Source organism: Lepidochelys kempii, chromosome 1 (genome assembly GCF_965140265.1).
Source record: "Lepidochelys kempii isolate rLepKem1 chromosome 1, rLepKem1.hap2, whole genome shotgun sequence".
NCBI classification, from domain to species: Eukaryota; Metazoa; Chordata; order Testudines; family Cheloniidae; genus Lepidochelys; species Lepidochelys kempii.
This window is the reverse complement of record NC_133256.1, coordinates 109203775-109221873: the sequence shown is the minus strand read 5'-3', so window position 1 is coordinate 109221873 and position 18099 is coordinate 109203775. Positions and strand designations below refer to the sequence as shown.

Here is an 18099-nt window from a genome sequence, read left to right as displayed (position 1 = left end):
ATCCCCCCCTGTAAAATCAGGATGGTAGATATCTTACAGGGTAATTAGATTCAAAAACATAGAGAACCCCTCTAGGCAAAACCTTAAGTTACAAAAAAGATACACAGACAGAAATAGTTATTCTATTCAGCACAATTCTTTTCTCAGCCATTTAAAGAAATCATAATCTAACACATACCTAGCTAGATTACTTACTAAAAGTTCTAAGACTCCATTCCTGTTCTGTCCCTGGCCAAGACGACTACAGACAGACACAGACTCTTTGTTTCTCTCCCTCCTCCCAGCTTTTGAAAGTATCTTGTCTCCTCATTGGTCATTTTGGTCAGGTGCCAGCGAGGTTACCTTTAGCTTCTTAACCCTTTACAGGTGAGAGGAGCTTTCCCCTGGCCAGGAGGGATTTCAAAGGGGTTTACCCTTCCCTTTATATTTATGACAGGTCATAAACCGAACTTTAGGAAAGCAGGAATATAGTAGGATTACCCATTTAAAATACACTGAATCTCCAAAGAAGTAAGAGGAGAACCAGGAGAGGTCAGAGTTGCTGGGGACAAGATGCCATGAAAGGAGAGTATAACTGTATTAAAAGCAGCAGAAAAGTCAAGGAGAAATGGGATGGAATAGTGGCCCTGAGAGTCTGGTGACAGCAGTTTCAGTGAAGCAGAGTGGAAGCCAGATATGGGCTGGGGGTGATCTGTGGTGGAGCTGGAGGAGAGGACCACAAGGCAATGATTGTAAATGGTGCATCCAGTGAGTTTAGAAATGAAGACTAAAGATGGACCCAAGCTTGGAATGGCCAGAGAGATGAAGGATCAACATTTTTGAGGCTGTAAGGAGACTAGAGTATGCTTGTATTGTGGGGGCAAGGAGCCAGAAAAATGATAGGGGTGTGGGGGGGAGCAGTGGACCCCTGGGTGCGTCTAAATGCTTTTCTTAACCCCTTCTACAGTTTTTAGCTGGTGGATGCTGCCTATAGCATGAGTACAGTGACAGTCCTTCAACTGCCTTTAAGTGTTTATTCAAATGAAGAATAATAGGTTTGATTCTCATGCACTCTTCGCTGCTCTGGCAGTGTAACTTAGCCTTATAGAGGGTGAAAATTACTTTCAGGCGACTTCATGTTGCCAAAACTGTGTAGAGTGGCCATAACATAAATGACAATCTGGTCCAGTTTTGTGTGTGTGTTGGGCTTTTTGTTCTTTTGGTTGGGGGTCTGCACATGGTGGAATTCATAAACTGCCCTTTCATGAGATGGTCAGCTATCCAAACAATAATTGGGGAGATTTTTCATATCCAGGTAAATCTCTCTTAGCAGCTTGCTTTTATAAAGCTTTCCTTCTGCCTTTGCAGAATACAGAGCCTAAAATCTCCCCCAGTCCTTTCTTCCTAAAAATTACAAACTGCTCTGAGAGTGAAACTGGGTTCTTCCCTTCGTATGCATCAGTGCCAGTAATAAAAGTTCTGCATAGTGAATTGTGCCTTCAGTTACATCTGTGCAGCCCCAATGTCTTTGGCTTTTGCCCTCAGTGATAAAATTAGTAAGCAGTTTTAATGTACAAGAAAGAATGGAATCCAATTCCCTTGCTTGTAGTTGTGTTGGATGTGCATTACCAATCAAATTAAAAAGTTGTCAAAACTTACATTTGCCCATGAGGGGAGCAGGTATGCCTCCGAATACACAAAAAGAATAGGAGTACTTGTGGCACCTTAGAGACTAACCAATTTATTCGAGCATAAGCTTTCGTGAGCTACAGCTCACTTCATCGGATGCATCTGATGAAGTGAGCTATAGCTCACAAAAGCTTATGCTCGAATAAATTGGTTAGTCTCTAAGGTGCCACAAGTACTCCTATTCTTTTTGCAAATACAGACTAACACGGCTGTTACTCTGAAACCCATCCAAATACACAGGAGCAGATTTATTTAGTAAGAAAGTGCCTTTTGTACATGGTAACTTTTCAGAGTAAAAACACACTTCCAGAACTCTAGAACGTATATAGACAGGTCAGATATCCATATGAATATTGTTAAGCCAGTTGGTTACATTCAGCAGTTAGTGAGCTTGTGGAGTCCCCAACTTGACTTAGTTGGCGTGGATATAATCTCACTAAGCTGTTTTTGCTCTTTCCTCTCATACTGAGGGTCATGAGGAGCAGTCACTCCTTACTAAGTGCTCTTGCTTGTGGAATTCTAAATGTGTTGCTCTTGTCATCTGTTGTGCTAAAGTTATGGGTGAAGCTGCCAGCTCTACTTATTGTAAACAATTTCCAGGATAAAACCCTGCTCTGTTACTTGTAACTTTGCCAAACTACAGCCATTTGGGCTGAAATTTTCCATGCTGGGTTTTTGTCTCAGGCCGAATCTTTTTTTTTTTTTAATGTGTTTTTCTACAAAAACTGTTCAGCCATTTATGAGAGCAGAGAGGAAAATACTGTGTTTTGTCAATGTTAGTCTTACCATGGTTTCACAAAGAGGCTGTAGCACCTCTCAGCCTAGAAGCAGGGTTTGAAATTTGGCAGGGCAGGGGCTCTAAAGTCAGATGCCTTTTGCTGTTTCCATGAAAATGCACCAGATCTGCCTGAGTTATAAGCCTCTGAATGGCCATGTGCAAATGCTCAGAGACTCGTTAGCATTTGGCAGCTAAATTCTCCAAAGATTTTTGTCTGCACTGAGCATGTTCTAGCCCAGGACTGACCAGGACTTTTCCAGCAGTTGCTCATCCCAGCTGCTGTGGCACAGAGCAGCAAAACTGATAACAAAGCCATCTCTCCTGTGCTCTTTGCTCCTTCTGTTGGTACCTAGATAATGTGGAGGAGGAAGCAGCCTGACAAATACAGAAAGGCGAGTACCTGGATGGGACAGAGGCAGGTTAGTGGAGGAGGTGAAAGGGGATAACGATAAATAGGAGAAGACTGAGCCAGACAGAAAGGGACAAGCTAGGGAGGTTTATGCTATAAGACCGGAGTAGAAGGGTCTGTAACCACTAAGAACACACTCCCTATCCAGGACTTGGAATTGAGCTCTTGATTCCTGAGTCTCTGCTGTCTAGTAAATGCAAAGTGTGTATCTTATCTGTTTCTAGTGGCTGGTCCACAGAGAGGATAATAGTGTACTATTTACTTCATTAATTCAAGTACTAGAGGTTTGTGGATCTGAAAGTTGCAACTCTGCTGCTCACCTACCTGGGATTCTCTATAGTTCCACATGATGCAATTTCTGTGTGTTTTCTGCTTTGCATTTTTAAAAAGTAGGAATATTCATTAAACCTATGTTAAAAGAACATTGAGGTTTCAAAGTCAAGCATTCTGAAGGCCAAAGGCTTAACATTGCTTGTTCACCCTTAATGCTGCCACCTTGTATGTGTACATTGTGATAGTCTTCACATTTTTTTCTTCCCCTCGCAGAATCCCTTCTTCAGGGTATAGGATGAATGACATTCACTGTATGAATTTGCTCTCTGCTGAGCAAAGATATACTTGGGGAAATAGGGAGGGTTTGGTTTTGTTTTTTTTAATCCAGACTTAATGAGCTTTTCTTGTTTTGCTAACTTTGTAGGTCAGCCTGTCCAAATCGCTCAGAGACACTACAAGCAGACTCGCAGAGTTAGGATGGCTACACAATAAAATAAGAAGATACACAGACCAAAGGAGCTTGGATCGTGCCTTTGGGCTTGTAGGTCAGGTATGTTGGCTCGGTTACAATACTTTGGTTTCATTCCCTTTAGGAACTGCTGGATCTAGAAATACAATGTGGGAATGGTGGGGAGACTCTGGAGAATTCATAACTTGGAGTCGTTCCATATCATTTGACTTACTCCTGTGTGAACTGTCATTGTTGGCGATGAGCCAAAGTCTGGGTGTAGGGTAAAGGAACTCTCAGCTGAATCATAATAGGGTTCATTCTTGCGAGTCCTATGGAGCTGTCTTGCCCTTCTATCCCTAGTTGGGAGTGCCTCCTCCATAGACTTAAATTTAATTTTTTTAAAGTTTACTTTTATATTTAAAAAAAAAAAAATCCAGGAATGGCATAGTGACATTTCTGAGCTAATTAAAGTGTGCCCAATTGCATTGTTAGGAGAAAGATTCTGCTTTACTTTTGTAGTTCCCCCGTGAAAAATGTGTAAGGGAACACTTGACTAGCTGATAGATGATGATCATTAATGATAAATAAAATACTGCACTACTGAGGCTAAATGCAAATCACCAGTTATCTGCTGCCATCTCTTCTGAATGCAACATCAAAAGAATGTCAATTTTTGTTTTTATAGGTTCCATCACCATGATTTATAATCTGCAGTAACATCACAGCTGCTGTAAAACCTAAAACCACATTTACCGCTAAGACATTCCCGTTTCCTCTCACTTGCTCCCTCTGTAAAACTGGATATTATCCCTTCTGAGTCGTCAGAAATGTTGTTGTCCCTGCCTCTAGCCATAAGATCCTACCTAATCTGCAAAGAAAGTGAAGTGCTCCTTTCTTCAGTCTAATTTTTCTTGAGGTCAGTAGAGACACTATGGTGCTTTCTACTTTTCTGTCGTTTTTATTCTGTCCCCTTCTGACTGTCTTTTTTTCATTCTAAATATATATATATTTATATAAATATATATAATACAATATTAAGAATTGTTTTCTAAAGGCTAATACTGACATCCATGTTTTATTTGGCTGTGTGTGTGTGTGTGTGTGTGTGTTTGAGTGTTTGAGAATGTGAAAAAACTCTCAATTTCTAGGTGAGGTTTCCTACCCTCTTTCCTAGAATAGTTTCCTGCTTATGCTTATTTTCGCTGTCTCTGGTTTTAGTTTTTCATTTCACAAAACAAGAGACTTTAAATTCATGAGTAAATTAAATGTTTATATCTCCGACATCAATTGCAAGTTTCAAGGCCTGTATAGAATGCTGTATAGGCCATCAAGTGTATCTGTATAGCTTTCCATTCATGATTTGTGTCTGAGACTAGCATTTGTGCGACTTCTATGGCACCAGTGTATGAAGATAAAGCTGTATAATTTACTTAAGTTGTCAGTAACTAGGCAAAAGATCATGTTTTATCATTCTTGAACACTTCTTTATTTGACAATTTCAGATGCTGCATGCTCAGCATTAAGAACTTACTATTGCAAATATACTGTGCAGTTGAAAGCCTCTTTAATTTGCTGTCTCAGAAAATCTCATCCTTATTTAGAGCACACAGAAAATTACACATTTATTTTAAACCTAAACCACCTGTATGTGTTCCTGTTAACCTAGCTTTTTGACTGAAATATGAGGGTCAGAAACTAGTCTGTCAGTTACTAGCAGTACGTGTTAGATACACTGCACATTGACCTTTTATTTTTCCACCTACGCTACTTAATTGTTGCTGCTTTTCCAGGATAATCAGCAGTGGAATATAATTACCTTACATGTTCACACATTCTCAAAGAAAATATCAAAGTAGGGTTGAGGTGCTAAGCATTTTAAATTCCCTCTCTTAAGCACAAGTTTTACTTTCCCCTTGAAACCCCTTCTTTCTGTGTTGTTAGCCATGTGAGACTTCTAGGATAATATCCAGTTTTCATTGCATACTTTATATTCCAAACCCTATTTTACCAGGTAATTGCAATTGGCACTGAATGCAAATTTGAACTATTAAAGTTAATTTCTTTTACAATAATCTGATGTCCAGTATGACTGTAAATGCTTTGAGTATTGAAGTTAGAAATGTTTAACATAAGGAATGTGGAGAAGTAACATTTAACTAGTGCCTTTGAATGTTATCTTACTATAGACCCTACTTTGCCCTTCAGTTTAATAGGCACTGCTTTGGTAGATTACTAAATTGTACTGGAGAAACAAGTGAGAAGAAATGGAAAGTAGGGTTATATGTCGTGGAGTTTTTATTCTTCAGCAATCTGTACATAACTCTTGACCCCTCTCTGGATTAGCATAAATTTATTGTCGCGCATTTCTCTTTCTCATAAAATCAAATTGGAGAGAGGAACACTTTCACTTACTTTAGACATTTGATCCTATCCTTTAGACTGGTCACATTTTTCTTAATCTGGAAAGAAGATGATTCTTTTGATAAGGGACTTAAATTTATGGAAGGAAAATTGGGATTTCTCTTCCTTCTGTCAGTAATAATTATTCAGTGGGGTACACCTAAGGTAGCAAATAGTTAGTTTACTTTTACAGAGTACTGTTAGCTCCAGTTTTTTACTTTGGATTTGCTTGACTTGGTTTTAGGCTGAAGGGGGTAGGGAGTAGAAAAATTTCACTTAGCTGCATATGATGTAGCAGACTTCTTTATGTAAATTTACTAACCTGGACTGTTTCCAGTTAAATCTGTGAAGGCATATATCAAAATTGCTGATTTACTTTGATTAGCAAAGTAGTTTAGATATTTCATAAAGTGTTAGTCATTTGTTACTTGAAATAGATTAAAAAGCAACACACACTTCTGTCACAGTTCAAGAATGGTAATCAATTTTTGAAAATTAAATTAGTCTTTTTAGCCTACTGTGCCAGGTTAACAGAATTAATAAATAGTGATAATGGAGAATATTTCATATCCTCGCCTAGATCTATTTCTACCCAAATAATAATAAAAAAATGTCTGGGAAAATGTTTTCAACTGCCATTAGAAAAATATTTAATCAAAACTGTAGTTCAGTTATTTTTTGGTTATACTCTAGCAATATAGGCCTTCTTGGAAGAAGATGACAAAATGGTCTGTGATGCTTTTGCTTCTGATGGAGTGTTGTATTTGCAACTGCTCAAAGCTCATTTAAGTCAATGAAAGTCTTTCTGTTGCAGTGGTTTTCAAAATTTTTAGGCCCTTTCCAAATAATGTAGTCTACTGTGTACCCCCATCTGAGAGAGGGACATAATGTACCTTTGATTAGATTGCCAAATCTTACTAAGTAGAATCATAGAATATCAGGGTTGGAAGGGACCTCAGGAGGTCATCTAGTCCAACCCCCTGCTCAAAGCAGGACCAATCCCCAATTAAATCATCCCAGACAGGGCTTTGTCAAGTCTGACCTTAAAAACTTCTAAGGATGGAGATTCTACCACCTCCCTAGGTAACGCATTCCAGTGTTTCACCACCCACCTAGTGAAAAAGTTTTGCCTAATATCCAACCTAAACCTCCCCCACTGCAACTTGAGACCATTACTCCTTGTCCTGTCCTCTTCTACCACTGAGAATAGTCTAGAACCATCCTCTCTGGAACCACCTCTCAGGTAGTTGAAAGCAGCTATCAAATCCCCCCTCATTCTTCTCTTCTGCAGACTAAACAATCCCAGTTCCCTCAGCCTCTCCTCATAAGTCATGTGTTCCAGACCCCTAATCATTTTTGTTGCCCTTCGCTGGACTCTCTCCAATTTATCCTCATCCTTCTTGTAGTGTGGGGCCTAAAACTGGACACAGTACTCCAGATGAGGCCTCACCAATGTCAAATAGAGGGGGACGATCACGTCCCTCGATCTGCTCGCTATGCCCCTACTTATACATCCCAAAATGCCATTGGCCTTCTTGGCAACAAGGGCACACTGCTGATTCATATCCAGCTTCTCGTCCACTGTCACCCCTAGGTCCTTTTCCGCAGAACTGCTGCCTAGCCATTCGGTCCCTAGTCTGTAGCTGTGCAGTGGGTTCTTCCATCCTAAGTGCAGGACCCTGCACTTATCCTTATTGAACCTCATCAGATTTCTTTTGGCCCAATCCTCCAATTTGTCTAGGTCCCTCTGTATCCTATCCCTCCCCTCCAGCGTATCTACCACTCCTCCCAGTTTAGTATCATCCGCAAATTTGCTGAGAGTGCAATCTACACCATCCTCCACATCATTTATGTAGATATTGAACAAAACCGGCCCCAGGACCGACCCCTGGGGCACTCTACTTGACACCGGCTGCCAACTAGACATGGAGCCATTGATCACTACCCGTTGAGCCTGACAATCTAGCCAACTTTCTACCCACCTTATAGTGCATTCATCCAGCCCATGTTTCCTTAACTTGCTGACAAGAATACTGTGGGAGACCGTGTCAAAAGCTTTGCTAAAGTCAAGAAACAATATGTCCACTGCTTTCCCTTCATCCACAGAACCAGTAATCTCATCATAGAAGGCGATTAGATTAGTCAGGCATGACCTTCCCTTGGTGAATCCATGCTGACTGTTCCTGATCACTTTCCTCTCATGTAAGTGCTTCAGGATTGATTCTTTGCTCCATGATTTTTCCAGGGACTGAGGTGAGGCTGACTGGCCTGTAGTTCCCAGGATCCTCCTTCTTCCCTTTTTTAAAGATTGGCACTACATTAGCCTTTTTCCAGTCATCTGGGACTTCCCCCATTCGCCACGAGTTTTCAAAGATAATGGCCAATGGCTCTGCAATCACAGCCACCAATTCCTTTAGCACTCTCAGATGCAACTCGTCTGGCCCCATGGACTTGTGCACGTCCAGCTTTTCTAAATAGTCCCTAACCACCTCTTTCTCCACAGAAGGCTGGCCATCTATTCCCCATGTTGTGATGCCCAGCGCAGCAGTCTGGGAGCTGACCTTATTCGTGAAAACAGAGGCAAAAAAAGCATTCAGAGTAACAGCCGTGTTAGTCTGTATTCGCAAAAAGAAAAGGAGTATTTGTGGCACCTTAGAGAGTAACCAATTTATTTGAGCATGAGCTTTCGTGAGCTACAGCATCCGATGAAGTGAGCTGTAGCTCACGAAAGCTCATGCTCAAATAAATTGGTTAGTCTCTAAGGTGCCACAAGTACTCCTTTTCTTTTTGCAAAAAAAGCATTGAGCACATTAGCTTTTTCCACATCCTCTGTCACTAGGTTGCCTCCCTCATTCATTAAGGGACCCACACTTTCCTTGGCTTTCTTCTTGTTGCCAACATACCTGAAGAAACCCTTCTTGTTACTCTTGACATCTCTCGCTAGCTGCAGCTCCAGGTGTGATTTGGCCCTTCTGATTTCATTCCTACATGCTCGAGCAATATTTTTATACTCTTCCCTGGTCATATGTCCAACCTTCCACTTCTTGTAAGCTTCTTTTTTATGGTGAAATCCTAGCAGATCTTAAACGTGAAGCCAAGCTGGTCGCCTGCCATATTTACTATTCTTTCGACTCATTGGGATGGTTTGTCCCTGTAACCTCAACAGGGATTCCTTGAAATACAGCCAGCTCTCCTGGACTCCTTTCCCCTTCATGTTAGTCCCCCAGGGGATCCTACCCATCCGTTCCCTGAGAGAGTCGAAGTCTGCTTTCCTGAAGTCCAGAGTCCGTATCCTGCTGCTTACCTTTCTTCCTGTGTCAGGATCCTGAACTCAACCAACTCATGGTCACTGCCTCCCAGATTCCCATCCACTTTTGCTTCCCCCACTAATTCTTCCTGGTTTGTGAGCAGCAGGTCAAGAAAAGCTCCCCCCCTAGTTGGCTCCTCTAGCACTTGCACCAGGAAATTGTCCCCTACGGTTTCCAAAAACTTCCTGGATTGTCTATGCACCGCTGTATTGCTCTCCCAGCAGATATCAGGAAAATTAAAGTCACCCATGAGAACCAGGGCGTGTGATCTAGTAGCTTCTGCGAGCTGCCGGAAGAAAGCCTCATCCACCTCATCCCCCTGGTCCGGTAGTCTATAGCAGACTCCCACCACTACTACATCACTCTTGTTGCTCACACTTGTAAACTTAATCCAGAGACAGTCAGGTTTTTCTGCAGTTTCGTACCGGAGCTCTGAGCAGTCATACTGCTCCCTTACATACAGTGCTACTCCCCCACCTTTTCTGCCCTGCCTGTCCTTCCTGAACAGTTTATACCCATCCATGACAGTACTCCAGTCATGTGAGTTATCCCACCAAGTCTCTGTTATTCCAATCACGTCATAATTCCTTGACATCACCAGGACCTCCAGTTCTCCCTGCTTGTTTCCAAGGCTTTGTGCATTCGTATATAAGCACTTGAGATAACCTGCTGATCGCCCCTCATTCTCAGTATGAGGCAGGAGCCCTACCCTCACAGACATTCCTGCCTGTGCTTCCTCCCGGTATCCTGCTTTCCCACTAAATAAAATACATTGTCTGCCATTATAGGATTTTTCTTGCATTCCCCGATGAGAGCCTGCGTACCCCACTTTGAAAACCATTATTCTATTGATTTCTTTGAGCTTTGGGTCAGGCCTTTGTAAATTTGACCACATCATCATGGAGTACACCTTTCAGACTATTTACACTTTTTTCATTGTTCTTGGTCTTCCTTTCTTCAGTGTCAGGTGAGGAGTGGCGAGCAGTTATCGTGTGTTCCAATGCCAAAATATACAATACTAATTTAAATAGCACCTAAAGAGGGAATATTAATTCTTTTCAAAGCATGACAGAAGAATGTACTGTCATGATGTATACAGACCTCTTCTTTATATTAGATACTAGTCTTTAACTGTATGTTTTTATTATTTAACGTTTATATTGCGGTCATGCCTAGAGGTCTCAATCAAGTTGAGATCCTTTTGTGCTAGGCACTGTACAAACACTGCAAATGCCATTCTTGCTCCCAAGAAGTCTATAGTCTTCATAGAACTGATATGAACAATGCTATTGTACTTCTCCTATTATTTTTAACCATTTGAGAACCCAATTACTTAGGGTATTGATGTCAGAATTTAGACTGTCAGTAGAATTAAGTTGGCAACCAGCAGAAATTTTCTTGTTCCCTGACTGACAATGTATATACCGGTTAGCTGCATGCTGAAGAGACAGGCAGCAGTTGGTGCATTCATATAATCTTTCTGGATGATACCTAATTTGACTTTCTTAAAGACACTTTAGTTACGTTTGTGGTTTTTAAAAAAGACGCAATCTTAATATCCGTGTTTTAAAATGTTAGATAAAAGTGAAAATGGAAATAGCATTTATTTGATTTTTTTTCCCCCCCCTCAGAGTTTTTGTGCTGCCTTACACCAGGAACTCAAAGAATACTACAGGCTTCTCTCTGTTTTACACTCCCAGGTAAATTAATACTTCTGATTGGTTAATGAGTTCACCCTTTGGTGTTTACAAATCACTTCTAGAAGATTGTGACTTTTGGTTAGACAGTTTTTATTTAGCTAATTGATACAATATGAGCATTGTAAAAGCAGAAATCTGGCTGGTGAAGGGTCTAACTATGTGGGCGTCCGGCAACTATTAAGTAAGACACCAGGTGTGTCACTCTGAAGCCTGGAATGTCTATAGCGATTGTATGAAGTAATGGAAACGGCTACAAGCATGGTTGAGGACTCGTATGTTCAGAATATCATCAGGTTGAATCATCACTCAGTTTTGCAGTTTACCATCCAATTTTTAAATTCTCAGCCATTTTGGTTTCATGAATTAAATCTGTGCACGTTTCTTCTTTTAGTGCTTGTATATATCCATTACAGTGTAGGTCTGTGCATGCCTCTTTGCACTGGTGCAAGAGAGTTTTCCTTAGTGGTACCTGTAGAGGTGGCCCTGCCCACTGCCAAGCTCCATGTGTTGGAAAGTGAGGGTAGAAAGGGTGGAGTCACCCCACCCTCAGTTCTTTCTCACAAAAAAGTTTGTGGTCAGAGTCAGTGTTCGTAGTGGTACTCTTTTAAGCAAAAAAATATATATATATTTAATTTCTAACTTTCATTAATCCATTTTTTAGTATTTTATTTGGATTATTTTAGTTTTCAGGCTAACGTTTGCTTAGCAGGGCTTCTGGGCCCCACCCAGTACTGGGATGACCCTATACCAAAGTCCCTGAGGATCAAGCCTTGCATGGGCTGCAGAAAACCTGTGCCCATCAGTTTCCCAATTTGTGCTATCTGAAGTGCTTGGAGGAGGGTCATGTTAGAGACAGGTGCTCCATTTACCATGCTTTTAAGACCAAAACAAAAACTGAGGGGGGGTGTCTCCACTGCATCCTGGTGAAGGTAGCCCTGAGACTGGCTTTGGAATGCCCTTGGTCGTTGAAGGGAAGCTCTTCAGTAACCCTTCTCAAAATGCTTCCCCAGCATTACCACCAGAGCAGAGCCCCATCACCAGGTCCATTATCTTTGAAGTCTAGGGCTTCTGAACAGTCTTGACCAATGTTTTCCCCAGGAATTGAAATTAAAGGGGGTGTTTGAATTTGCCACGGGGGTTCGAAAATGACTAAATTGACAACACTGCCTAGTTGACCACTAGGGGGAGATAGGGTGTTCAGGCGGCTGTAGGGAAATCCTTGGTCCTGACCTCCGAAACATAAGAATAATTCAGTACTGGTTCTTCGAAGTCCAGAGCTGGGGATTCCTCCGCAGAACTTCGGCCTGGTACCGATGATCAAGTGCTCCCCTTGGTTTGCCATTCCCTGGTACCAACTCATCCAGACAGACCTGAGTGCCCTCTCAGGGACTGTTGAGACTGGCAACTTCATTGACGATGATAAAGTAATCCTTCATTTTTGCAGGTCAACAGCCTATATTGTTCTAACTACTCCGCGGGCTAATGCCGCGGCCAGAGACTTACTGTGCATGTCGGTACTGCCTTTTCCCTTGTTTCAAGGACCCACCTATGGGATCGGTACAGCAATTGAGATCATCGGCGCTGGAGCACTCCAGTTGTGCATTGCCTTCCTTGGTACCTATCCCTATTCCTTTGGGGTCGGTAACAACTCCTTCACAATTCACATTGCCAGTGGCTAGGAAGCCTTCCATGTTACGTCCACTATTGTGCCCTGGATGTACATCTTGGTCACAGTTACAGAGGACAAATCTTGGTACCACCCAACACTTGCCCTTGGACTGCTGGCTCTTGGGTGCTTTGGTACCGAGAGTCTAAGAGCTTCTTCCTGCCCTTGTTCCCATGCTTGTTGGTGGAGTTCTGAGATGACTTCTAGAGACTGGGAAGCTTGAGCCAGGAGTGCCTGGTATCATACTAGCCCCCTCAGTGATCCTATCGGATGCTATGGGGGATGCCTCTAGCATCTAGATTTACTTCACCGATCCCTCACTCTAGTAAATCTATGGGGGGGACCCTTCTCCTACCAGTACTGACAAATTAGTCAGGGTCTGTACAAATCCACCAGTGGATGCTGCAGCCCTCGTTTTTTCTCATCTATCCTGGAGCCACAATCTCTCTCTTGGTACCACAGAAGCAGCCTAGAGAATGTTCTCCCTTAGTACCTCCACGGCCATCGTCGTCATTGCCCGATGAAGCCTTGGTATTGGTACTGTATGTCTCTAAGGTGCATCAGGAGCCCTGCAGAAGGACGTCAGCTTCTTCTCTGAGTGATTGCTCATGTCCATTGCATTGTAGGTATGTTCATGCCTCATGCACAGTTGTTGAAGATTTTTCCCTCAGTAGTACCTGTTAGGGCCATGTGAGCACCCTCTGCTGCCTAGGACCACTGCACGCAGTATAACAGGTGGAGCTGCCCTTGACCTCTTTTAGTTCCTTTCTGCTGCCCAGGACTGTTGTTGGAGCTGCTATCCTTGGATTTGCAAGTTCTGCCCTCTTTTGTGTAAATAGTACCTGTTGTGTTAGTTTTAGTTTAGAGGTTTTATACATAATTTAGATACAAGAGTAAATTTAGATTATTATGTAGTAGCATGGATTCACCAGTTCCCATTTGGGTACCAGTACCAGACCCATGCCTTGTTCTCCTGGCTTCAAGTCCTGTCATTCATGTAAGAAGTGTATGCCAATGAGTGACCCGCACCCCAGTTGCCTTAAGTGTCTGGGACAGGTACGTGTGAGTGACCAATGTCAGATTTGTAGGGGGTTCAAACCCTGCTCAAAGAAAGACAGGGCAACCTGACTCAAGTATTTGCTCATGGAGTATGTTTTGCCCAGCATCAGAGCCTTCTGCACAGAGCACATACCAAGCATGTCCTCATCTCTTAGGGGTGCTCCCTCTGCTCTGACTGAGTTGAGAGGCAGATCTTCATTGCCTGTACTGAAGAAGAGGCAAGTTTAACACTTGGTACTGAGATCTTAAATCTTCCGTGAAAGCACTGAGTGGAGACAAGGACACAGAAGTGTTCTTAGAGAGGCACTCCCAGAAACAATCCTTAAGCCAATACTCCTGAGGGAATTCTGCACCAAAAAAAAAAATTCTGGCACAATATTTTAAAATTCTGCAAAATTCTGCAAATTTTATTTGTCAATAAATAAATGTGGAGGCTCCAGCATGGCAGTGGGGAGCACAGGCCACTGGTTGCATGGAGGTGGGAAATCACCCTGCACCTGCCTTCCCCCTCCACCCCCCAAAACAAGGAACTTGGTGGTGAGGCTGTACCCGACCCTGACACAGCGCAAGGGTCAGGCCTGCCCCAGAAATACCCTCTGTGCCAGGTGTGCACAGAGAGGCTCACACTAGCAGGATCCAAGTGTAGAGGGGCTTGTTATGGGGTAAGAGGGTTTAATGTGGGGCAGTCTGGGTGAGGGCGGCTCAGTTGGGAGATCTGGATGCACAGGGGCTCGTTGCGGGATTGCAGGGGCAATAGGACTTGGCCAGCGGGTCCAGGTGATGGTGGTTGGAGCTCAAATAGGGTAGGGGTTCGATGGGCCTGCTAATGGGGGAGCCCCAGCTGGATGCCCTATGCTGGAATCCTGCTCCCCTTGCTGTCCCTGATTCCCTTATTCCCTTCTCTTCCCCATCCCCTCCCCATTCCTTCCCCACTGGCTCTTTCCACCACCCTGCCTCACTGTGGGGACTCACTGTTGTACAGAAAACAGGATGGCTCCCAGCATACGGAAGGGGAGCATGAACAACACTAGGACCCAGAAGGCAGTGTCCAGCTGCAAAGTCAGCAGAGCCGGGCGGCAGTCTCTTTCAGCTGGGCAGCTCTGCACTTGCAGAAATGGGGGGGGGTGCGGGGGGTGGCATGTGACCTGTGTGCCATACTCTTGTGCCACACCTCCTCTTCTTTGTTGCCTGATGAGGTGGTGATAAGAGTCTGCTTATCCCCCACCTGATGATTTCAGAGCTCATCACGACTTGGTGAGGAGAGTGGCTGCAGCTCTGGGCATCCAACTGGAAGAGGTACAGGAAAAGTCTTAACGGTTGATGGACATTTTCGTCTCGGCGGGACCATCTAGGGTAGCTCTCCTTAATAATGAGGCTATCCAGGAGCCTGTCAAGGTATTATGTCAGACCCAGTCTTCCCCTGTCTCCCACTGCAAAAAGGATGGAGAGAAGATATGTCCCTTTACAGGGATTTGAACACTTTTATAACTCTCCTTCTCTTGGCTTCCTGGTAGTCTCTGGTGCTAATGAAAAAGAGAGGCAGGGACACCTGGCCTCAACATCTAAAAGGAAAGAAGCAAGATCATCCGGCTCAACGGGTAATGATCAATGGCTCCATGTCTAGTTGGCAGCTGGTATCAAGCGGCGTGCCCCAAGCATCGGTCCTGGGGCCAGTTTTGTTCAATATCTTCATTAATGATCTGGAGGATGGCGTGGATTACACCCTCAGCAAGTTTGCAGATGGCACTAACCTGGGCAGAGTGGTAGATATCTTGGATGGTAGAGATAGGATACAGTGACGTAGACAAATTAGAGGATTGGGCCAAAAGAAATCTGATGAGGTTCAACAAGGCCAAGTACAGACTCCTGCGCTTAGGACGGAAGAATCCTATGCACTGCTACAGACTAGGGACAGAGTGGCTAGGCAGCAGTTCTGCAGAAAAGGACCTAGGGGTTACAGTGGATGAAAAGCTGGATATGAGTCAAGAGTGTGCCCTTGTTGCCAAGAAGGCTAATGGCATTTTGGGCAGTATAAGCAGGAGCATTGCCAGCTGATTGAGGGAAGTGATCATTCCCCTCTAGTCGGCATAGGTGAAGCCTCATCCAGAGTAGTGTGTCCAGTTTTGGGCCCCACACTACAAGAAGGATTTGGAAAAATTGGAAAGAGTCCAGCGGAGGACAACAAAAATGATTAGGGGGCTGGAGCACATGTTTTATGAGGAGAGGCTGAGGGAACTGGCACTGTTTAGTCTTCGGAAGAGAAGAATGAGGGGGGATTTGATAGCTGCTTTCAACTACTGAAAGGGGGTTCCAAAGAGGATGGATCTAGATTGTTCTCGGTGGTAGCAGATGACAGAACAAGGAGTAATGGTCTCAAGTTGCAGTGGGGGAGGTTTAGATTGGATATTAGGAAAACCTTTTTCACTAGGAGGGTGGTGAAGCACTGGAATGGGTTACCTAGGGAGGTGGTAGAATCTCTTTCCTTAGAGGTTTTTAAGGTCAGGCTTGACAAAGCCCTGGCTGGGAAGATTTAATTGGGGATTGGCCCTGCTTTGAGCAGGGGGTTGGACTAGATGGCCTCCTGCGGTCCCTTCCAACCCAGATATTCTATGAAAGAAGCTGTACCTATTCAGAAGAAAGCTTTATTCCACTGGAGGTTTATAGCTTAGAATAGCAAACCAGCAGTCTCTCGTAGGTCAGTACAGTTTTAGTCTGTGGGTCAATTTAAGGACAGATTTCTGGATGAGGTAAAACAGGAGTTCACTGCTGTGGTGGTGAAGAGAAAGTTATTTGCTGGAATGGCCTTGCAGGCAAGTCTAGCTGTGATGGCCTCTGCATTTTGAGCTATGGCTTTCATCATCACTATGCAGTACTCATCTTGCTGGCAGTTGACCGGTCTTCCCCCCAGAGCTTCAACAAGCTATCCAAGATCTCTCATTTGAAGGCCCCTCACTCTTTTCTGAAAAGACTTACAAGAGGCTATGTGGTCTTAAGGATTCAAGGGTGACCCTTAGTCTCTGGTGATTTATACCAGCAACAAAAAGAAAGCAGTTCCACCCTCAGCAGTCCCAGTGATCTTTGCCTTTCATCCCTCCAGATCTGTCCAGAAATAATGGCAAAAGTTACAAGAGGCATCTTTCTCTTCCTTCCTCTTCTGCAGCTGCCAGTTCATCTAGGCAACTGGGTCCTCTTAACAAACATTTTGACCCATGGGTCAAAAGCAGTCTGTCATTCCTCGGCGTACCGTCATTCCTCGGCGTACCATCTTTTTCCACCCCAGTATTTGCCAACCATCTGTCCCACTTCCTGACTGCTTGGGCCCGCATCACCAGAGATAAGTGGGTCCTAAGCATGGTGGTACTGGGATACACCTTCCGATTTGTTTCTCTCCCTCCTTCCTATCCCCTTTCTCTGTCCCTCTTTAGGGACCACTCTCACAAGAATGTGTTGCTTCAGGAGGTCCAGTTTCTCATTCTCCTCCTGTGGGGGCCATACAGGAAGTTCCCTTGTTGTTTAGGCGATGGGATTTTATTCCCAATACTTCCTAATCCTGAAAGCAAAGGGGGCAGGTTGGGGGTCTCAGGTCTATTTTAGATCTAAGATAGCTAAACAAATTCCTAAAGAAAATAAAATTCTGGGTGGTCATTCTAGCTTCTATTATCCCTTCCCTAGATTCTTCCAGTGACTGGTATGCAGCTCTTGACTTAAAAGATGCACATTTTCACATGGCTATTCACCAGAGGCGCTGAAAATTCCTCAGGTTCATGATCAATAAATCCCACTACCAATTCACAGTGCTGCCCTTTGCTCTGTCAGTAGTTCCTCATGTTCACAAAGTGCATGGCTGTGGTAGCAGCATTCCTGCGAAAGTCAGCCATCTACATATTCCCCTACATAGATGACTGGCTAGTAAGAGGCCAGTCCAGGTCTCAGGTACTGCCCTGGCTACTATACAGTCCAAACGTCACGTGCAGGTCGTTGTCCACCAAATCCTGAGTCTCCAACATTCTGGGCCTAAAATTGAACAAACAGCTCAGACAGGAATACTATCCTTTCCAGCAGCCTGACCAATCCAAGAGGAGGCAAAGATCACAAAGAGAGAAGCCCTTGCCTTTCTCTTCATCTCAGCAATCAAAGGCCTCCAAGCTGTCATTTTGACTTTTTAGGTTGAGGACTGTGTACTGTCCAGTCTGGATCTCACTGGTCCTTCCCCACCTTTCTGGGACAGGTTGTCCCATTTTCTCTGTGCTTGGTAATTCATTGCCTGTCTCAAAGAACTGGGTGCTCAGCATAATGGAATCTGGATGGAAATTCCCTCCTTCCTCTCCCACCTATTACCAAGTCCCTCTTCAGGGATCCCTTTCACTAGTCTGTGCTAAGACAAGAA

The 18099-nt window shown here is 43.7% G+C and overlaps 1 protein-coding gene across 4 annotated transcripts in view; it reads left to right on the top strand.

The window, feature by feature from the left end:
- The window catches only part of TUBGCP3 (tubulin gamma complex component 3), a 152348-nt gene that overhangs the window by 39576 nt on the left and 94673 nt on the right, over positions 1 to 18099 (top strand). For all 4 annotated transcript variants that reach the window (XM_073350050.1, XM_073350029.1, XM_073350040.1 and 1 more), the window contains exons 8-9: positions 3553 to 3678; positions 10919 to 10987. In XM_073350050.1, the coding sequence (XP_073206151.1) occupies positions 3553 to 3678; positions 10919 to 10987 (195 nt within the window). The remainder of the gene's footprint in view (positions 1 to 3552; positions 3679 to 10918; positions 10988 to 18099) is intronic.